Source organism: Chlorocebus sabaeus, chromosome 1, assembly GCF_047675955.1.
Source record: "Chlorocebus sabaeus isolate Y175 chromosome 1, mChlSab1.0.hap1, whole genome shotgun sequence".
NCBI classification, from domain to species: Eukaryota; Metazoa; Chordata; class Mammalia; order Primates; family Cercopithecidae; genus Chlorocebus; species Chlorocebus sabaeus.
The window spans coordinates 4,398,671-4,419,692 of record NC_132904.1 but is presented as its reverse complement, the minus strand read 5'-3'; the positions used below and the strand labels follow the sequence as shown (position 1 = coordinate 4,419,692).

General features: G+C 53.0%; 1 protein-coding gene across 1 annotated transcript in view; it reads left to right on the top strand.

Annotated features, from left to right (window-relative positions):
* The window catches only part of ANO1 (anoctamin 1), a 198,083-nt gene that overhangs the window by 143,431 nt on the left and 33,630 nt on the right, over positions 1-21,022 (top strand). The window contains exons 14-16 of the mRNA XM_008017193.3: positions 17,305-17,387; positions 20,026-20,037; positions 20,633-20,704. Of these exons, the coding sequence (XP_008015384.3) occupies positions 17,305-17,387; positions 20,026-20,037; positions 20,633-20,704 (167 nt within the window). The remainder of the gene's footprint in view (positions 1-17,304; positions 17,388-20,025; positions 20,038-20,632; positions 20,705-21,022) is intronic.

Genomic DNA, 21,022 nt, shown 5'->3' with positions numbered 1-21,022 from the left:
AAGGAAGCCGGCGGGCTGTGGTTATCCTCACACTTGGTGCAGACGTCCTGCAGCTGGGACTCAGGGTTTGGCTCAGCCTGTGTGATTTGGGGGTGGGTGTGCACAGCGGAGCCGAGGGATGTACCAGGTGAGGTGAGGGAGGGGAGGTCTGGCCCACCCTCTGCAGCTCCTGCTACAGCCTGGGCAGCTGTGCTGCGTCCTCTTGCCTCCACTCACCCATCACATTCCGGAGACCCGGGACAGAGGCAGCCAGCTCTGAGCATGGGTGCTGGCGAGGGTGGGAGTTGGAGCTTCTCCACTTAGATGCTGTGTGGACGGCCACCTCCCCCAAGCCCCTCCTCACCCTGGAATCTTATTGGGCAGCTCCGTGTCCTTAGCAGAGTTCCCTCCACAGAGGCCTTGGCCCCGAGGCACCTCCCTGCAGCCCCTACCCTCTGTGTGCCCAGCTGGAAGGGCCCGGCTCCCGTGAGGGCTTCCTCCACGTGGTGGCCAGCAGCTCTGTTTCCTCATTTTGGTCCCCTGGGCCTGTGTGGCCACTGAGACCGTACTTCGGGTGGCCCATAGCAAGACCCCCAAATAAGTGTGAGCCTGTAGCACTGAGCCCCTGAGCCACTTAGAGATTGTTCGGTGTGACCCTGTAGCACTGAGCCCCCAAGCCGCTAGGAGACTGTTCAGTGCCACCTTCTGTGGTCAGCCCTGCTGCCCCGTGTGCATTTCTATAGACCCCTGGGGCTCAGACTCCCCCTCTGCCAGTCCCCACCTCACTGCTCTGAACCTCAGCTTCCTCGTCTGCAGAATGGGGCTGCATGAGGATTAGAGGCGGCGGACATGAACTCTCAGCCAAGGCTTTGCACGTAGCTCACTCTAGATAGGTGGTCACTGCCGTCTTACAACGTTGGAGCATCTGAGAACCAAAGAAAACCTACATGAGGGTGTGCACGCCTGGTGTGTGGGAGGTACTCATCGGCCCATGTGTACTGAGGGCGTGTGTCCCACCTACATGAGAGTTTTGCACGCGCCTGGTGTATTACTCACCGGCCCAAGTGTACTGAGGGCGTGTGTCCCGCCTACATGAGAGTGTGCACGCGCCTGGTGTATGGGAGGTACTCATCGGCTGGTGTGTACTGAGTGAAGTGTGTGTCCCACACTGTGCCAGGCCCCAGGGGAACCACAGGAAGCAAACCTGATATATCTGCTGCTCTAAAAGCTGCAGCATCTGTTTCAAGAGAAGGCCCCATGGGAAGGGTGCAGGGCTATGGCAGGAGTTCCAGGTGCAGGGAGCAGGTGGGAGGGGCGTCAGAGCTTCTGGAGAGGTCAGCAAGGACTCGCTGAGAAGAGCTTAGTGTGCTTGCTCGGAGGAATCCGAGCCCAGTGCTGTTGGCTGCTGTGTCAAAGACGCTTTCCTGTCTTATGCTCGAGTCGGAGACCACAAGTCTAACAGGGGACTCGTGCAGTGATTAAGAGAGGGGTGCCATAGTGGGGGCCTAACTCCAGGAAGGGTACCTATGGGAAGGTGTGAGAGAAGCGATTGGGAGCCTCATGGCACCCTCCCTCCCTGGCCCTGGGGGCCCCTGATTTCATCCATCTGTTTCCTCTTTCCCTGCTGAAATCCCTGGGAGGAATCCAGCCCCTAGACTCCCTGTAGCCACTTCTCCAAAGAAAGGGCCTCCGATGGAAAAGAGAGACTTTCATTATTCCAAAGGACTCCACACTTTGTTTTAGCTTTCCCACTATTCCCATGAGTTAAGGAGACGCTGGCAGGCTTGGCCGAGCTGGTCTCATCTGACACACAGGATTATGAATTACAGCTCCCACACTTGACCATGAATAATAGGATTTTAAGGGCCCTGGAGAGAACGGCCACCATGTCCTTCCACCCCACGCTCTGCCCATCCCTAGCATCCCCTTAGGATCTGGGAGGGTGCAGCCATCTGAGAGCCCCTGGCTGGTGTTCTTCTCTACAACGGACTCCAAAGGCACCCACTTTTGTGGGACTCTCCACACGTCCAGTAATTCCTGGGTGCACGGAACTGGGCCTGCCTCCTCCACAGAGAAAGAAGGATGTGGTGTTTCATTTTCTCCTTCTCCAGTTACAGATACACCCAGTAAGAGCGGGTTCCCAGGGGAAGGCAGCAGAGAGGCTGAAGGAGCCCAGATGAAGAAAGAAGCCTATTTCTCCATTTATTAAATAGGGAATCCTTTCCCCATTTCTTGTTTTTCTCAGGTTTGTCAAAGATCAGATGGCTGTAGATGTGTGGTATTATTTCTGAGGACTCTATTCTGTTCCATTGGTCTATATCTCTGTTTTGGTACCAGTACCATGCTGTTTTGGTTACTGTAGCCTTGTAGTATGGTTTGAAGTCAGATAGCGTGATGCCTCCAGGTTTGTTCTTTTGACTTAGGATTGTCTTGGCAATGCGGGGTCTCTTTTGGTTCCATATGAACTTTAAAGCTGGTGCTGGAGAGGATGTGGAGAAGAGGATGTGGAGAAATAGGAACACTTTTACACTGTTGATGGGATTGTAAACTGGTTCAACCATTGTGGAAAACAGTATGGTGATTCCTCAGGGATCTAGAACTAGAAATACCATATGACCCAGCCATCCCATTACTGGGTATATACTCAAAGGATTATAAATCATGCTGCTATAAAGACACATGCACACGTATGTTTATTGAGGCACTGTTCACAATAGCAAAGACTTGGAATCAACCCAAATGTCCATCAGTGACAGACTGGATTAAGAAAATGTGGCACATATACACCATGGAATACTATGCAGCCATAAAAAAGGATGAGTTCGTGTCCTTTGTAGGGATATGGATGCAGCTGGAAGCCATCATTCTCAGCAAACTATCGCAAGGACAGAAAACCAAACACCGCATGTTCTCACTCATAGGTGGGAACTGAACAATGAGATCACTTGGACTCGGGAAAGGGAGCATCACACATCGGGGCCTATTATGGGGGGGGGAGGGGGGAGGGATGCCATTGGGAGTTATCCTGATGTAAATGATGAGTTGATGGGTGCTGACGAGTTGATGGGTGCAGCACACCAACATGGCACATGTATATGTATATAACAAACCTGCATGTTGTGCACATGTACCCTAGAACTTAAAGTATAATAAAAAAGAAAGAAGCCATCTTGGGCTGTAATTATCCCATTTCGAGCTTAGCACACTGGGCGATAAGAGATCTCTGTGATGAGCGCCTGTTGCGGCTCTTGTTTTGGGAGTTCAAAGCACTACGTGGCATTCTGGTCACTGCAAATTCCTTCTTCTGCGTGCCAGGGCATCACCCACTCACGCCTTCCAGGTCAGCTGTGGGAGTGCCTACTGGGCAGTCGTGGGTGCTGCACCCACAGAACAAGCCCCTCCCCCCAAGCCTCCCTCCTTCTTGGTGTTCCTTCTGCACGGCCGTCCTTTGAGAGGATGTGGGCTGCACAGATTGCTCAGCACCCTGGTTGCTTGCGGAGAAACCCACAAGGGTCTGGTCCCTTATGTATTGGGCTGGCTAGCAGCCCTGTGGCCCCCGGGCCTGTGGACCCTCCGAGAATAGAGCGTCCAGGGCTGGCTGACCCTGCTGGAGGCTCTAGGCCTGGGCCTGCTTCCCAGGTGACAGCAGCTCTGGGCTTGTCGATCCCCCATGGTTCTCAAACTGGGTCCCATAGGCCTCTGCAGGGTCTTGCACCAATCAAGAGGTTTAAGTGCAAGGGAAGGAAGCCTGGGTACAGCATGGAAGTTGGCATCTTGTCTTAGGGGCCCGTGACCCTGAGAGTGAGTGTCGTAGGACCCTGTAGCCCCAGCGCCTCCCTCACCTCACCCTGGCCTCAGTCCTGAGTTAAATGAACATAGTCCTTTGGCCGATTTCACGTTTGGGGCTTCTGCCTGGAGTTTGTTAGGGGAAGACGAGAGTTCCTCTGCTGAGGTTCGAAGGCTCAGCCAGGGCCTGCCATCCCCTGTGAGCAAGTGAGGGCCCAGGGAGAGCCAGGAGAGGCCTTTCCTGGTGAGGTCAGGTGGCTGCACTTGCCTGGAAGCTGCCCTCGGACTTGCTCATCTCCACCACACCAAGGTGTGGGCAGAGCAGTGTGAGGGGCAGGCCTTGAGTTCCTGGGACTCCCTCCAGTCACAGATGGGGACAGACACGCGTAGAAATCAGCACAGCCTCGAGATAAATGCAGTCGTTTCTCTTCGTGGACAAAGGCGTTCGATTTTCCAGGGGAGGCCGAGAATGGGAGCCGTGGGTCGATAGCTCAGTGCAGGGAGTGAGTTCCAGCCATGAACAGTGAGATACGCTGAGCTGGGCTGGCCAGCGACGGGGTGAGCGCCCCGTGCTGGGAAGCATTCAAGCTGAGTTTGGGGGACTTCTTCCTGAGGCTACTGCAGAGCATTGGGAGGTGATGTCTATGTGTGATCCAATGCCACGTGGCTTATGGGAAGATTCCCAGGCCTACAGCCCAGCTCTGGTTTTTAATTTGGGGATCAAACTGTATTGTAAATTTAGAATTATAAATGTAGGATCAGCAGCAGTCTGTCACTGCTGAAGCACACGTGCCAGAGCTCTCTGTTTATCATACTGTATCCAAACAGCGGAGAACCTGTCCCCATTTCACAGAGGAGGAAAGTGAGGCTCCACTGGCACAGCCAGGAACTGAAGCCACATCTCTCTGAGCCTGTCCTCGCTCCCCTGCCTGCCTCTGCCTGCCTCCCTGGACCCTGTGTCTATCAGGAACTATCTCGCCAGCACCTCCCCACCCACCCCCACTGTCACTGCTGTCTGCTGCTCCTTCCCTCCCTCGCCTTCCTAGAGACCTCAGCACTGGTCAGATCCCTCCCTGTCTCCCTCTCTCTGATCGTGACCCAGGAGGCTGTGACTCCCCAGCCTCCTAATACCCCAGGCTGGGAAGATCCACCCAGCGGGGCCCGGCCTGCCCTGGCCGCCCACTTGACGGTTTGGCTTCACTGGATGGCTGAGGCTGGCCTGGCTGTGTAGCAGGATGGTTAGATACAGTCAAGGGGTTCGCAGTGCCAGCTCTGGGGCCCGGCTCAGGTTCCAATCTCAGCTCTGTCACCTGCCAGCCCTGTGACCTCAGAACTTTCTTCTACTCTCTGGGTCCCAGGTTCACATCTGTAGAATGGAGACACGGTCCGGTCCCACAGGGTTGCTGGGAACATGAAAGGAGTCACTGCATGCAAAGCTCTTGGGGCCATGCCTGGCTTGTGCCTGGTGCCGGTTGATACGTTGCGCTGGCTGTTAAAAGTGAGCTGTTGCTTTTGGAAAATTTGAAAACATAGCCTTGGGCCCTAGGAGACTGAGCTGAAACCTAACCTCTCACCTTGTGCTTGGTGGCCTCCAGCTGGCCAGGCGCGGTGGCTCATGCCTGTAATCCCAGCACTTAAGGAGGCCAAGGTGGGCAGATCACCTGAGGTCAGAAGTTTAAGACCAGTGTGGCCAACATGGTGAAACCCCATCGCTACTAAAACTACAAAATTAGCGGGGCATGGCAGCCTGCACCTGTAGTCCCAGCTACTTGGGAGTCTGAGGCAGGAGAATCACTTGAACTCGGGAGGCAGAGGTTGTAGTGAGCCGAGATTGTGCAACTGCACTCCAGCCTGGGCAACAAGAGTGCAACTCCATCCAAAAAAAAAAAAGTGGCCAGACACAGTGGCTCAGACCTGTAATCTCAGGAGACTGAGGCAGGAGAATCACTTGAACCCAGGAGGCAGAGGTTGCAGTGAGCCAAGATCACGCCATTGCACTCCAGCCTGAGCAAAAAGAGTGAAACCCCATCTCAAAAAAAAAAAAAAGAAAGAAAGAAAGAAAAAGAAAAGAATCACAGCTGAAGGTGGGTGAGCCTTATTTTGTGCCAGGCACTGCCATAAGCATCTTCTGCGTCCTGACTCACTAACTCCCCCGAAGGAGGTAAATAGCTCTATTACCCCATTTGGCAGATGAATAAACTAGGGCGACTTTCCCAAGCTTACACCAGCTCTTAAGCAGGGCTTGAGCCCCCGAATTCTGGTTTCTGAGTCCCAAATACTTTTCATAGCTTTTTTTTAGTTACAGTTTTTTGTTTGTTTGTTTGTTTGTTTGTTTTCCTTTCCAACTTTTATTTTAGGCTCAGAGGTTACATGCACAGATCTGTTACATGGGTAAATTGCATGCCGTTGGTTCGGTGCACAGGTTATTTTGTCACCCAGATAATCAGCACAGAACCCTGCAGATAGTTTTTCCATCCTCACCTTCCTCCCAACCTCCACCCTCAAGTAGGCCCCGGTGTCTCCTGTCACCTGCTTGGTGTCCCTGTGTACTCAACGTTTAGCTCCTACTTAAAGGTGAGAACACATGGCATTTCGTTTTCTGTTCCTGCATTAGTTCAGTCCGCTTAGGACAATGGTCTCTAGCTCCGTCCACGTTGCTGCAAAGGCCTTCCTTTTATGACTGCGTAGTGTTCCATGATGTATACAGACCACATATCCTTTTTTAGTTTTTTTTTTTTGAGACAGAGTGCCTGTTGCCCAGGCTGGAGTGCAGTGGCGTGATCTTGGCTCACTGCAAACTCTGCCTCCCGTGTTCAAGTGATTCTCCTGCCTCAGCCTCCCGAGAAGCTGACATTACAGGCACCCACTACCACATCCAGCTATTTTTTCTATTTTTAGTAGAGACAGTGTTTCGCTCTTGTTGTCCAGGCTGGAGTGCAGTGGCACAATCTCAGCTCACTGCAACCTTTGCCTACCATGTTCAATCAATTCTTCTGCTTCGGCCTCCCTAATAGCTGGGATTACAGCCGCCCACCGCCACACCCAGCTAATTTTTGTATTTTTAGAAGAGACGGGATTTCACCATGTTGGCCAGGCTGGTCTCAAACTCCTAACCTCAGGTGATCTGCCCACCTAAGCCTCCCAAAGTGCTGGGATTACAGGTGTGAGCCACCACGCCCAGCCTGGACCAAATATTCTTTACCCAGTTAACCATTGATGGGCATCTTCGTCGACTCCATGTCTTTGCTCTCATAAATAATGCTACAGGAAACATATGCATACATGTGTCTTTGTGGTAGAACAATTGATATTTCTTTGGGCATATACCCAGTAATGGCATTGCTGAGTTAAATGGTACTTCTGTTTTAAGTTATTTGAGAAATCTCCGTCTTGAGCCCCAAATACCTGACTCTAGGCCCTACTCCGTGGGCATTACTAACTGGCTCCGGCTGGCGTGTGTGCTGAACGTGTGCCTGGCTTATTCCTCACTGGATTACCTCCAAGTTTTTCTCTCGCCTAGAGGAGTTTCCCCGTCTGTCTCCACAAAAATACACCTCCTTCGCTTTGGGAGCTGCGCTGAGGACTGCCTCTGTGCCAGTCCAGGCTAAGGGCTCTGCACCGGCTCTCTCTGTAACTCCACAACAGTCCCAGACCGAGGCTCTGTTCTTTTCTCTGTTGAAGATGCTGAAGTGTTACCAGAAAGGGGTCTTGATCCACACCTCAGGAGAGGGTCTTTGGATCTCACACAAGAAAGAATTCAGGGTGAGTTCACAGTCTAAAGCAAAAGCAAGTTTATTAAGAAAGTAAAGGAGTAGTCCGGTACGGTGGCTCACACTTGTAATCCCAGCACTTTGGGAGGCTGAGGCGGGTGGATCACCTGAGGTCAGGAGTTCGAGACCAGCCTGGCCAACATATTGAAACCCCCTCTCTACTAAAAATATGAAAAATTAGCTGGGCGTGGTGGTAGGTGCCTATAATCCCAGCTACTCGGGAGGCTAGGGCAGAAGAATCGCTTGAACCCAGGAGGCGGAGGTTGCAGTGAGCCGAGATTGTGCCATTGCACTCCAGCCTGGGTGACAACAGCAAGACTCTGTCTCAAGAAAAAAAAAAGAAGAAGAAGAAGAAAGAAGGTAAAGGAGTGAAAGAATGGCTACAGAATAGAGCATTCCGAAAGTAAGAGGAGGAACGTGTCCGCCCTAGGTACAGTGCTTGTTTATATAAAGGATAACAAAGAAAATCATGGGGAGATGTACTCTGTCACAAGAGTTTATGATAAAAGATTAATTGTCTTAATTACTATATTTTGTAAGAATCAATATTATTATCTCTAAAGTAAAATTAGGAATGCTTTTGTTCTCAATATATCAGGATATCAGGACATTCCTGAGTCTGGGTCTGTTTAGCAACGTTATCAATCCGTTCCCTTAACGTAAACATCTAGGGGCTGGGAATGCCTCACTTTCTGGGAATGCAGCCTGGCAAGCCCCAGCCTCATTTTTCCTAGTCCTCACTCAAGATGGAGTTGCAACAAGTCCCAGTCTCATTTTTCCTAGTCCTCACTCAAGATGGAGTTGCAGCAAGTCCCAGTCTCATTTTTCCTAGTCCTCACTCAAGATGGAGTTGCAGCAAGTCCCAGTCTCATTTTTCCTAGTCCTCACTCAAGATGGAGTCACTCTGGTTGGAATGCCTCTGATAGAAGCACAGAGAGGGTAAGAGATTTGCCTGAGATCACACAGCTAACAGGTCCCTAACAGACGTCTCAGATGTGCACCCCGGCCCATCTGCCTCCAAGGTTTCAGCACGTGCCCTGGTCCCACCTCTCCGTGCCCTCATCATGGGCCCTCTTGGGGTAGCAGAATTGCACTGTGAGCCAGTAGTGGGGGGCATGTAGGCGTAGTACTGCTGAGCGCACCGGCCCCCACAGGCTGTGGTTGTTCATTCGGTGGCCCTGTTTCATGAAGCCAGCTTGCCTGTTGTACAGTTCTTCACCCCGCAACTAGCGCCTTGTGTCCCAAGAGCTGCGGGCCAGCCCCTTCCTAGTAGATGGCTGCACTCCCCTGACGCTGGGAGAGGGGGACTCTGTGCCTGCTGATCCCGCAGAAGGCTTCGCTGCTTGTCTCACCCCTCCCTAGCTCCACTTCAGCCCTGGGAGATAACAAATGGGCCCCGACTGTCAAATAGAGTCAAGCACAAGTTCCGTCTGCACACTCCCATTTTGAGCGGGGGTGAGGGGAATTCACAAAAAAGCCAGGCCACTCCCACGAAGCACTTGCTTTAGAGAAAAGGAGCTTATTCTAAATCCACAGGAAAGAACCCACTGCGGCTGAGAGGTGTGAGCGGAGAGGGGAGGGACGAAGCCCCCATCCCAGGCCCTTTTCACACTGGCTGTCAAGGGCAATTACCAGGGATGGCTCCTTGTGTGTTTTTTAATCCCTTATTCAATTATTTGTTCTTTACCCTCTAAGGGATTATTTTCCCTCTGGTGTTTCTTCTCCCCTTGTGTCCTTTCTTTTCCTGCCTCCAGCTGTTCACATTTCTGCTCCTACAATGGCAAAGAGACGTAAACCTGTGACTGCCTGGCAGCCAGGAGCCTGGTCGTGGCCACCCGCCTGCCAGGATGTGGGGCTCTGTATTCATGGCGGATGAATCACCTCCAGCCTGCTGTTTTAATCTTTGCTTCCACTGCACTGTGGGGTCCAGCTTTCCTGGAGCTGACATGTCGGTCCCAGAGCCTTCAGCTTGCTGCTGTCTGGGATTTCTGACATTTGAAAGCCTCAAATAAGATGTCTCATTAAGTAACGTTGAGCCCTATTTAGCTATTCACTTGGATCCATTTTCTGAAATTATAGCATAATAATGGGGTTTTAACTGCTTGTCAGTTCCACGAAGAACAAAGGAGTTTATCTGATTTGAGCCTGGCTGCAAAAAGCCCGAGAAAGATGGTCCCAACTTTAATGAAATGTCAGAGGTGGAACTGTAATCCTTTCCAGGCAGGGCCTGGGCCTGAGATTTCACATGGAGTTGACAAGTCACCCAGCTGAGTCACTCCCAGCTAGGTGGGGACAAAGGGGATGCACTGTGATCATCTGTCTGTGGGAACTAAACTTGTTCCAGGGATAAATAGGTAGGGTGCCTGTTGACTCAGAGCGAAAGGGAAGGCTGGAGGCCTTTGTGCCCCGCCCATCTCTGCACTCATGTGCAGGACCAGAGCTCTGCCCCTGCCCCGCCACTCCCCAGGAGACCCCTCTTTGACCACCAGTTCGTGGAAATGGAGTCTGCGCTAAGCAACATTGCTTTTTCGGGAACTGGAGGTTAGCGAAGGGTGGTTTCTATTCCCAGGGGGTGGGTGTCTTAGTCAGCTCCAGCTGCCATAACCAAATACCACAGACAGGTGCCTGCAAAAACAGGCACGTATTTCCCACAGTTCTGAGTATGGAGAAGTCCAAGATCAAAGTGCCAGCTGATTCGGCCCATGCCTTGGCTTTCAGACAGCCACCTTCTCCCTGTGTTATCAGGTGGCAAAGGCAGAGACAGGAAGCCCGTTCTCTGCTGTCTCTTCTTCCAAGGGCAGGAATCCCATCACGAGGGTCCCACCTTCATGACCTCAGCCAAACCCAATCAGCCACCAAAGGCCCCATCTTCAAATACCATCACCTGGGAGGTTAGGGCTTCCATGTGAATTTGGAGGGATGCAAGTCAGGCCAGAGCAGGGGGTCACATTTCAAGGAGGGGACTGGATAGGGACCCCACATGCACAGTTTGGCAGGATGCACCCCTGCTCCGTGGTCCTGTGTGACCGTGCCCTGCCTGCCTCCCAGAGCTGGTGGGCTCAGGGGTGGAGGACAGAGGCCTGGAAGATGTGACCCCTGCCCGTGAGGAGCACGGATCTCAGTGGGGAGATGGGGCTGTCCACTGGGCGGCTGCAGAGACGGTTGCAGCTCGCTCAGGGGAACCAAGAGAGCATCAGATGAAGCGCCTGAGGTGTGCCCTGGTTTGGGCAACAGCATCTCAGGGGAGAGAGAGCTCAGAAAGGGTGTCCGCCAGCCAGTCAAGGCGGGGCCGTGGAATTCGGGAAATTGGAGTGAGGCCTGCGTAGTAGAGACGTTGGGATAGGTCGAGGCGGGGTGGGATGCAGCCTGGGAGGAGAGGCAGCTAACCTAATGGATGGAGAGATGGTTGGAGAAAGATGGCAGAAAGACGGAGGGGTCGGTTCTTCCAGATGCCTGCTGGCTCGAGGGCAGCCTATGGAGCTTGTTCCAAATGCAGATTCCAGGGACCCTGGGTGACTCTGTAGGTCAGACAACTGCATTTTAACAAGCTCCCTGGGGAGATTCAGGAACACCCCAGATTCCCAGACCCACACTGAGAAATCCTGGAGGAAATGAACAGATTGCCCCCTGCCATAGGTAACCACACATGTGTGTGTCCTCCAGCCCATTCTCCTGTGGCTCCTCCAAGATGTGGCAGGCGCACATTAACACATAAGGAGAATCTACGCCCATCATTCTATCATTCGCTTTTTGTAAACTGCAGTGAAATTCACACAACATAAAATTAACCATTTTAGGTGCACAGTTCAGTGGCATTTAGCATGTGTTATGCATCCACACCTCTATCTAATTCCAGAACATTTTGATGACCTCAAAGGGAAACCCTGTCCCCATGAAGTAATCGGTCCCCCTTTCCCCCAACCCCAGCCCCTGGCAACTACCAAGCTGCTTTCTGTCTCTGTGGATTTACCTATAAATATTCTGACTATTTTATACAAATGGGGCGATACAACATGTAGCTTCTGTCCTGTGCTGCGCCTCTAAAGGGGACACGTGGAGATCCCCGCGACCAAGCTGGGCTGTAGGAGCGGTCCTCTGTCAAGCCCTTACAGAGACGCGGGCCCCACCCTGAGCACCGCTTGTGGATGAAGTCAGGGACACTCTATGATAGACCCTCTCAGGCAGGCGCTGGTAACAAGCCCATTTCTCAGAGACTGAGGTTGGCAGCAGTGCGGTCAGCTGCCCACGCTCGTCCCGATGAGATCCCACGTAGACCTAGAGTCTTTCGCTCACCTGCTGCCTCTGTGGTGGAGTTTGGACGCCTCTGTGAGGAGTTTGTGTGTCTCTGTGCTGTGAAAATCAATGTGGGAAGGGACCATAGCCCAACCACCTGCTCCCGTCCGGCCTGGCTTCTCCCTCGCTGCCACCCTCTGTGCTGTGTGCTGTGGTGACTCCTGGGCTCCAGATTTCAGGGAGTTGGGCTTGTCCCTTTGACCACCTTGTAAGGCTGCCACACTCAAGGCCGTTTCTTCATTGTACACTCGTGGGTGGGAAGCCCCATCCCTGATACCAGTTGATCTGGACATCAGAAGGCCTGGGTCCAGGTTTCTGCCCTTACTTGATGAGTCACCTGACGTCTCAGAACCTCATCTATGTGTCTATAAAATGGAGTGCGTCATCCCTGCGTGGAGAGGGCTGGGGCAGGATCCGAGGGGATCAGGCACCGTGCCCAGCGCCATGGCGGCAGCTGGGTATTATACAACATTTGTATGAGGCGGTTGGCACATTGGCAAGGAGGACCAGGATTGGGAGCCTCAGAGGGCAGGAATCGGAACTCGTGTAGGTGAGGAGGGAGGACTCCGGAGCAGGAGAATTGCTTGCAGAAGATGGTGCTCAGGGTTCCTGCTGCCTTCGCTCACCCCGCTAGAAGGTGGTTCTTCATACTGCTCACAATACCAGCTTTGAGGACCGGCCACCAGGCGCAGCACGAGTCTTCACATCTCCTTAGCTGCTAGCAAAGCCTAGACTCCACAGCTCCACCCCGATGCTCAGTGCCCACAAAAGCCAGACAATAGGGCATGGTGGGGTCTGTGGCCAAGTGGAAAGGCGTGCCCAAGTTTTGACAAAGGAATGATCATTGCTGAGCCCCAGCCTTCTGCTGCCAATGCTTCTGGCTTTTAAAGGAGAAGCAGGAAAGGCATAATTTTTATGTCAAATGTCTTTATTTTTTAAACGTGTCTGAGCCAAACAAGCCACATCCTCGCGTCATCTCCACCCTCCACCCCACCCCCAGCCACCAGGTTACATTCTAGGCTCCAGTCTGGGTCCTGGTCAATCTACAGACAAGACACCTCCAGGACAGGGCCTTTGCTTCTGTCTGAAGACACACTACAAATTTTAGAGCAAGAATACCATGGTTCAATGCCGGGTGCGGTGGCTCACAGCTGTAATCCCAGCACTTTGGGTGGCCAAGGCAGGCAGATCACTTGAGGCCAGGAGTTCAAGACCAGCCTGGCCAACATGGTGAAACCTTGTCTCTACTAAAAATACAAAAATTAGCCAGGCGTGGTGGCGTGCACCTGTAGTCCCAGCTACTTGGGAGGCTGAGGCAGGAGAAGTACTTGAACTCAGGAGGCGGAAGAGCTGAGATCACACCACTGCACTCCAGCCTGAGCGACAGAGAGAGACTCCATCTCAAAAAAAAAAAAAGAATACCAGGGTTCAATACCAGCCACCAAGCTCTGTGACCTTAAGCAAGTTGCTTAACCTCCCTGTGCCCCCATTTCCTCATCCATAGATGGTACGCTTTAATAATCAGACTTGTGGCAACTACAGCTATTGTTTCCTTAAGGAAAGTTAAATATCTGCATGGAGAGTTGCTCCAGTATCGTGGTTCCAAAGACTCGAGTCCAAGAGAATGAGGTTCAAATGCAATGGCTGCTGCTCCCCTGCAGCTGACCTTGGACACAGCACTCTGAATCTCAGTTTTGTAAATGGTCTCCACTTTGTCAGTCTGTGAATGGAAATCATCCTGCCTGCCTGTGGTCATTATGAAGATGAGACTGACTGATGTCTGTAAAATGCGAGTGCACGGATACGTCCTCATTAACTGGTGACTGTTGATAACGCTGCAAGCTGGCAAGTGCAGAGAGGGCGAGCCGGGGCGGCAGTGGGGTGAGTGTCATAACGGAGGCCAAGTCTGGGAAAGAGGAGGAGCTGGGGAGGCCGGGACAGGGAAGGTGCGTGAGTCAGGGTTCTCTGGAAGGACAGAACTAACAGGATATTGTACGCATGAAAGGGAGTTGATTCAGGAGAATGGACGACTCACACGATCACAAGGTCAAGCCCCACAATAGGCCATCTGCAAGCAGAGGAGAAGGGAAGCCTGCAGTGGATCAGTCTGAGTCCCAAACCCTCGAAAGTAGGAAAGCCGGCAGTGCAGCCTTCAGTCTGTGGCCAAAGGCCTGAGAGACCCTGACAAACCGCTGTTGTAAGTCCAAGAGTCCAAAAGCTGAAGAACTCGGAGTCTGATGTTCCAGGGCAGGAAGCATCCAGCACAGGAGAAAGATGAAGGCCGGAAGACTGAGCGAGTCTGCGCTTCCACGTTCTCCTGCCTGCTTTTTCTAGCCGTGCTGGCAGCAGAGGCGATGGTGCCCACCCAGATTAAGGGTGGGTCTGCCTCTCCCCCACACACTGACTCAAACGTTAATCTCCTCTAGCAACACCCTCACAGACACACCCAGAAACAACACTTTGCATCCTTCCATCCAGTCAAGTGGACACTCAGTACTAACCATCGTGGCAGGTAAACAGGCCAGCTCTGCAGGTGTGCGTGGAGCCAGCCCTCCTGGGCAGTGCTCAGCCCCAAAAAAGCGCCGTAAAAGGGCGTTGTTACCCTGGGTGGGCAGAGGAGGACAGAAAGAGGCAGCTTTCACAGCCCAGTGGAGGAGCGGTTGGGGGCCTTGCAGACCAGGCAGAGACCAGGAAACGGCTGTCCTCCTCCACCACTTCAGAGCAGCTGCAGGGGCCAAAGGTCATCTTCAAAGAGGCAGAGACCTCCCTGCATTGCCTCCTGGGGAGGGTGCCCACCGCAGACAGGCCACTCCTGCCGTCTGCCACCTGAGGGTCAGGGGCCCCCGGGGGTTGGGGGCCTCCTCCTGGGCCCCCGTGGCCCCCCTCACCTGCCGCAGCCATGGCACTCAGTGCATGTCTGCTGAGTGGCTGGGTTTCCGGCAGGTGTTTCAGCTATAGCCGTTCCCTCGCCTGCTCAGCTCTGCATCTTGGGAAGTCACGTTCCCCAGGGTCCCTAGCTCTCCCTCTTCCTAGTAGGTTCAGCCAGTGGGAAGTCCTTTTGGGAAATCAGAAGGCGGCGGGAGGAAGGGAGCAGCCGAGATACTGTTCCCCATCTCCCTCCGCTTCCTGGGACATCCCCAGCAATGACTGCATCTTCTCCGGGCTCTGACTTCCTCCGGGGAAGCGCTTCCTCCGTGATCCCAGCTTCTTCTGGGCAGCTCCAATTTCTGGCTTCAGTATGGGCACTGAGCACCTCCTACTGTCCTGCCATCCTGAAACGGATGCCAGCTCCTGCTGTGGGTCATCTCTGGGTGGTCCCACCATCCCCCATGTGGCTTCTCAGCTTTTCCATCGCCTGTGCGAGCAAGTCCCAGGATTACATTACCCCGCTGTGAAAGACCTGGGTAGGGGGGTCCTATTTCCAGGCTGGGCCGGTTGATACAGTTGCCATCCTAGACCAACCGGTGCATGCTCGGAAGCCACATTCACACCTCGCCTTAATGGGAATGGGGCATGTTATGCAGAGACTCACGTCCTCTGAAACAGGTTCACACCCACGACTTCCGTTCTTTCCTGCCACACGTCGCCTTCAGTTAAGGGCCACGTTTGTGAATTCACTCTGCACGTTCACCGTCACACAGCCCATTTTACTTGCACATCAGTGCTGCTGCTTCTCGGATAAGCCATTTGATCCCTCTGAGCCTCAGTTTCCCCCTCTGTAAAATGGAGAGGATGGAAATAGTGCCTACCTCCTATGATCACTGTGAGGCTTCAATAACACTGATATTTCCTCACTGATACTCCAAGTCTGATTATTAGAGGGCACCATTTTACAGATGAGGAAACAGAGACACAGAGAGGCTAAATAACTTGCCAAAGGTCACAGAGCTCAGTGGCTGGTATTGACCTCCGGTATTATCGCCCGAAAATTTGTACTAAGCATCTTCAGACAAATGCAAGGACCCTGTCCTGGAGAGGTCTGTAGATCGACCAGCTCCCAACAGTGCCTGGCGTGGAACAGCTCGAGAATCGTGAGCTCTGAGGAACTCTGTGGCCTTCCTGTTACTCTGCCCCTCAGCCTCTGCAGATTTTCTTTTGCAGGGAGAAGCGATCAGGATAAACACTTCGGCCAGGGGCATCTCCTTTTGTAAGCTGTGTGCTCGCAAAAGTCAGTCATTCAGTGCCTACTCGAGCACCTGTCTGTCCCAGGCACCTCTGGGAACTGGGGACCCAGGGGAACGAGGCCCCATCCCTGCCCCACACACAAGTCATGGGACGGGGATCCTGATGGAAGGCAGCACGGACACTGTGGGCAAGACAGACGAAGGCTGAGGAAGGTCCCGAGAGGATCTGGGTTTTTCCTCACACTGAGGGGGATGATCAGTGGCTTCCTGGAGGAGGCGGCATTTGAACCATGCTTTGTCTGTTGGGAATATGAAGCCAAATGCAGCAGCTGCCAGTGCAGTTCAGCAGGCAGACTCCTGGGGTGGTTTGAAGCCAGAGTGAGTGAGTGGCCTGGGCTCACCACTCGTTCCTCCTGACCTCCAAAGCGGGTTCCCCAAGAGCAATGGGGCAGGATGGTTGAGGCACGGGCTCTGGGACCAGGCTGCCCATCCCTCACTGACTAGCTGGGTAACTTCGGTTGCAACTTGAGTGTCCCGTGCCTCAGTTTCCTCATCTGTAAAAAGGGAGAATGAAGGTTCCTGCCCCACAGGATTGGTGGGAGGGCTGAACACATGAATTCAGATAAAGTTCTTAGCCCAGGCCGGGCGCGGTGGCTCAAGCCTGTAATCCCAGCACTTTGGGAGGCCGAGACGGGCGGATCACGAGGTCAGGAGATCGAGACCATCCTGGCTAACACAGTGAAACCCCGTCTCTACTAAAAACACAAAAAACTAGCCGGGCGAGGTGGCGGGCGCCTGTAGTCCCCGCTACTTGGGAGGCTGAGGCAGGAGAATGGTGTAAACCCGGGAGGCGGAGCTTGCAGTGAGCTGAGATCCGGCCACTGCACTCCAGCCCGGGCGACAGAGCAAGACTCCGTCTCAAAAAAAAAAAAAAAAAAAAAAAAAAGTTCTTAGCCCAGTACATCACCCTCACTCACCAAACACCGATAAAAAAGAAAAGAATGCCTTGGCTGGGCGCGGTGGCTCACGCCTGTAATCCCAGCACTTTGGGAGGCCAAGGCAGGTGGATCACCTGAGGTCAGGAGTTTGAGACCAGCCTGGCCAACATGGTGAAACCCTGTCTCTACTAAAAATACAAAAATTAGCTGGGTGTGGTGGCTCATGCCTATAATCTCAACTACTCAGGGGACTTAGGCAGGAGAATTGCTTAAACCCGGGAGGTGAGATTGCAGTGGGCCGAGATTGCGCCATTGCACTCCAGCCTGGGCAACAAGAGCAAAACTCTGTCTCAAAAAAAAAAAAAAAAAATGCCTTTATGTCATCGGAGATTCTGGTTTTGCCCCTGCCTGCAGCTGCCACCTTCATGGAGCATTGGAAGCGGAAACAGATGCGGCTCAACTACCGCTGGGACCTCACGGGCTTCGAGGAGGAGGAGGTCAGTGGGTTTGGCACCTTGCACGTCACACCCTTCCCCTACGTTCCCCCTGCCCCAGGACCTCCTTGGGACTTACACGGAGGCCCAAGGTCAGAAAGCGCTCCTGGTCCAAGCTGAGGCAAGGCCGCCCCCCGCCCCCGGCCCCCCGCCTGCCTCGCCGCTCATCACCCTGGCGTTCCGAACGCCCTCCGTGGCCAGAGTGACCATTCCCTGTCTGCTGAAGTGTTTTCATCCCCATGCTCACGTGGACACGCCAGCCACCAGCGTGGTCTCAGGCGCATGCCAGGGCTCACCACACTGACCTCATCGCGTCTGGGGGCTGCCCGGGCTGTCGGCACCACCCGTGGAGGTGGAGAGGGAATGGACACTGTCCATGGGTCTCCCAAGGTGGCCGTGAGCATCTGCCTCCCTGGGTGCCAAGCCCGCATTCCCTGGAGCCAGCTCTGTGCCTGCAGCCGGGCGTGGCTGACAAGAGGGAACGGATCCTTTACTAACGTAGAGGGAAATCAGTGTCTGGCATCGTCATGCTCCAGAGAGAGGGACATTCAGTATTACATGGCCCCTGGGATGCCAGGTGAACTGTACTCACAGGGATCCCAAGTCCAGCAGGAATTCCCTTCAGGGTAAGTGGGAATGAAAAGGAGTAACAGTCCCCACAATTAGCCTTGGTGCACAACAGAGGCGACCTCATGCACACGCTGTAAGGTGCAACCACGCTGACCACTATTTAATGTTATAAAACATGCTCCCCACTTTTTGGGAGACAGGGTCCCCCTCTGTCACCTAAGCTGCAGTGCAGTGGCATGATCATAGCTCACTGCAGCCTTGACCTCCCGGGCTCAAGCCCTCCTCCCATTTCAGCCTCCCAAGTAGCTGGGGCCACAGGGACACACAACCACGCCTGGCAAATTGTTTAATTTTTTGTAAGAGTCAGGGTCTTGCTATGTTGCCCAGGCTACACATGCTCCTTTTAAAAAAAGAAACTTTTCATGAATTTTTATTGTAATGTGGACATTTCTTTTAAAAGATATTTTTCTTTTAAAGGATTTTTTTCTTTAAAAACTTTTTCTTAACTTTTCTGTTGTATTTTCTCACACAATCTGCTCCCTCTCACACAGAACCCATGGGCCACTCTTCAGTCAAGTGTGCCAGCTTCGGGCTGAAAATATTGTCAACAGACAAGGGGACTAGAGTTTTCTGGGAGAGGCACGGCAGCTCAGAGGGTACAAGACGGGCCTCTGCGGCCAGGCTGCCAGAGTTCCATCCAGATTCGGCAGCAGCCTTGCTGTGTGACCCCGGGCAGATTGCTTAACATCTCTGTACCTCAGTGTCCTCACTTGATGGCATTTGTAGGGTCTCAATGGGTCAATAGATATAAAGCACTTAGAACCCAGCGCAGCACACAGTGTCCCGTAAACAGCTGCCCGGCTTGTAGCCACTGGGCCACACCTTTACCTGCCCAGATAACAGCCTCCACCCTCTTCCTCAGCCGGTCTCATCATCCTGTCCACAAATGACCAGGCGGAGATCATGCAACCTGTCCACGGCACACAGCTCTGCAGGGCAGAGCAGGGACACAGCCCAGAGCCCTGTCCATGGCGGGGGCTCTCTGGGTGTTCTCTTTCTTGCCATTTCAATTAGAAAGATTCAAATAGGATTAAAAAAGCGGTCACTGTCTTGTTCAGAAGTCGATTTCAAATGTCCTTTCTGTGATGTCCCTGTGGCTGGGGAAAGTTGGCGGTGAGGTCCAGTCCCCTTTGCTCAACCCCTTGGGGTCCCATTCCCTGATCTCCTGACCCCGATGGTTTGGGATCTTGATTTTGGGGGTGACGACTGAAGTCACTGGGCACACACAGTGCCAAGGGGCCTGAATGAATTTCCCACAGTGAGCCACTCGCACCCCCCAGCAGCTGGTCAGGGCCTCCTTTGGGAGTAATAACCACAGGCGAACAGGGCCTCCCCTCCATATGGCCTGAACCCTGGACTTCGGTACTGAAGCAGAAGGACACTGGTGTCCCATCATGTGGCCCATGTGTGCCTTAGCTGAGTCTGAGACATTTCAGTCCAGCACTGAAATTTGGAAATTTGAGGAATTTCCAAAACCATGGGAAAGGCCACAGCTACAAAGGCCACAGCCCACAGTCACCCTCAAGCAGCAGTGAACCTTAATGGAACCCAGGGTCACCCACCCATCCCAGCTCACCTGCATCCTTTACCTTCATCCTAGTTCTTAAGACAGTTGTCTTTAGGGCCAGGCACGGTGGCTGACACCTGTAACCCCAGCACTTTGGGAGGCCGAAGAGGGCAGATCACGAGGTCAGGAGATCGAGACCATCCTGGCTAACATGGTGAAACCCCGTCTCTACTAAAAATACAAAAAATTAGCTGGGTGTGGTGGTGGGCGCCTGTCGTCCCAGCTCTTCGGGAGGCTGAGGCAGGAGAATCACTTGAACGCAGGAGGCAGAGCTTGCAGTGAGCCAAGATCGCGCCATTGCACTCCAGCCTGGGCAATAGAGCATGACTCCATCTCAAAAAAAAAAAAGAAAGTTGTCTTTAGCGGACAGGTCCTATTTCTAAAATAACAACCTAAATAATGACATCTTTGTGTTTTTGTTTTTACTTTTCTGGTTCCCTGAAGGAGGCTGTCAAGGTTTGGAATTTTTTGTCGCTCCTCTATCTTCCCACAGCCTGTCTCCCTGGGAGAGGGACCTTCTCTTGCACCTAATCTGTTTCTACCATGCAGTTCCCGCAGTTTCTCCACGCAGGCGGGGTCTCTGCTTTCTCTCCACCTCCGGTCTCCTAACCCATTCTTCCCTTCCAGCACCCTTCACTGACCTGCTCTGAGCTCCCCAAGGCCTAGCACCTCTGGGCTGCCCGCGCTTGCCGACACTTACTGCATCTCTTCTGACCCCCACAGCTCCTCTGTAGAATGTTCTAAGGGCCAGTTCATGGCTGGGTGTTCACTGCAGCCTGGTACAGGTTTCTCCACCTCTAGGAGGACACAGAGGCCAGATTTGGTGGCCTTCTCAATGGGCTGGGGTTCCCCACAAGCGGGATAATCCTGGGTCACTATCCAGACCACAGACAAGGGGATTACATTGGAAATATTCTCAGCAGCCAACTATGAACTGGACCCAAAGGGTGCCCGAGGCGAATCCATGGACTGATTTGCCAAGTATGCTGACGCTGAGAAGCTCAAACTCACGATTAACAAGGCCTCCGTCTTGACTTGGTTTCATTCATAGGATCATCCCAGGGCTGAATACGAAGCCAGAGTCTTGGAGAAGTCTCTGAAGAAAGAGTCCAAAAACAAAGAGGTATGGTGGCCACTGCGGGTTAACTTTCCCAGCAATAAAACACTGTGTTCATCAACAATGTAGACCTAGGATCAGCCCAGATAACAAAGATTATAGGCAGTGTAACCCCGTGTTGCAGCTGCTCAATTCTGCCATGGTAGCAGCAAAAGGAGCCATAGACAGTAGGTAAACACATGGGCCTGTGTTCCACACACTGTGTTCCAATAAAACTTTATTTGCAAAAACAGACAGGGGGCCAGATTTGGCCAAAGGGCTATAGTTTATCAAACCTCCTCTAGATCTCTGTCTTGATGTATCCTGAGGGTGATCTCAAATTTC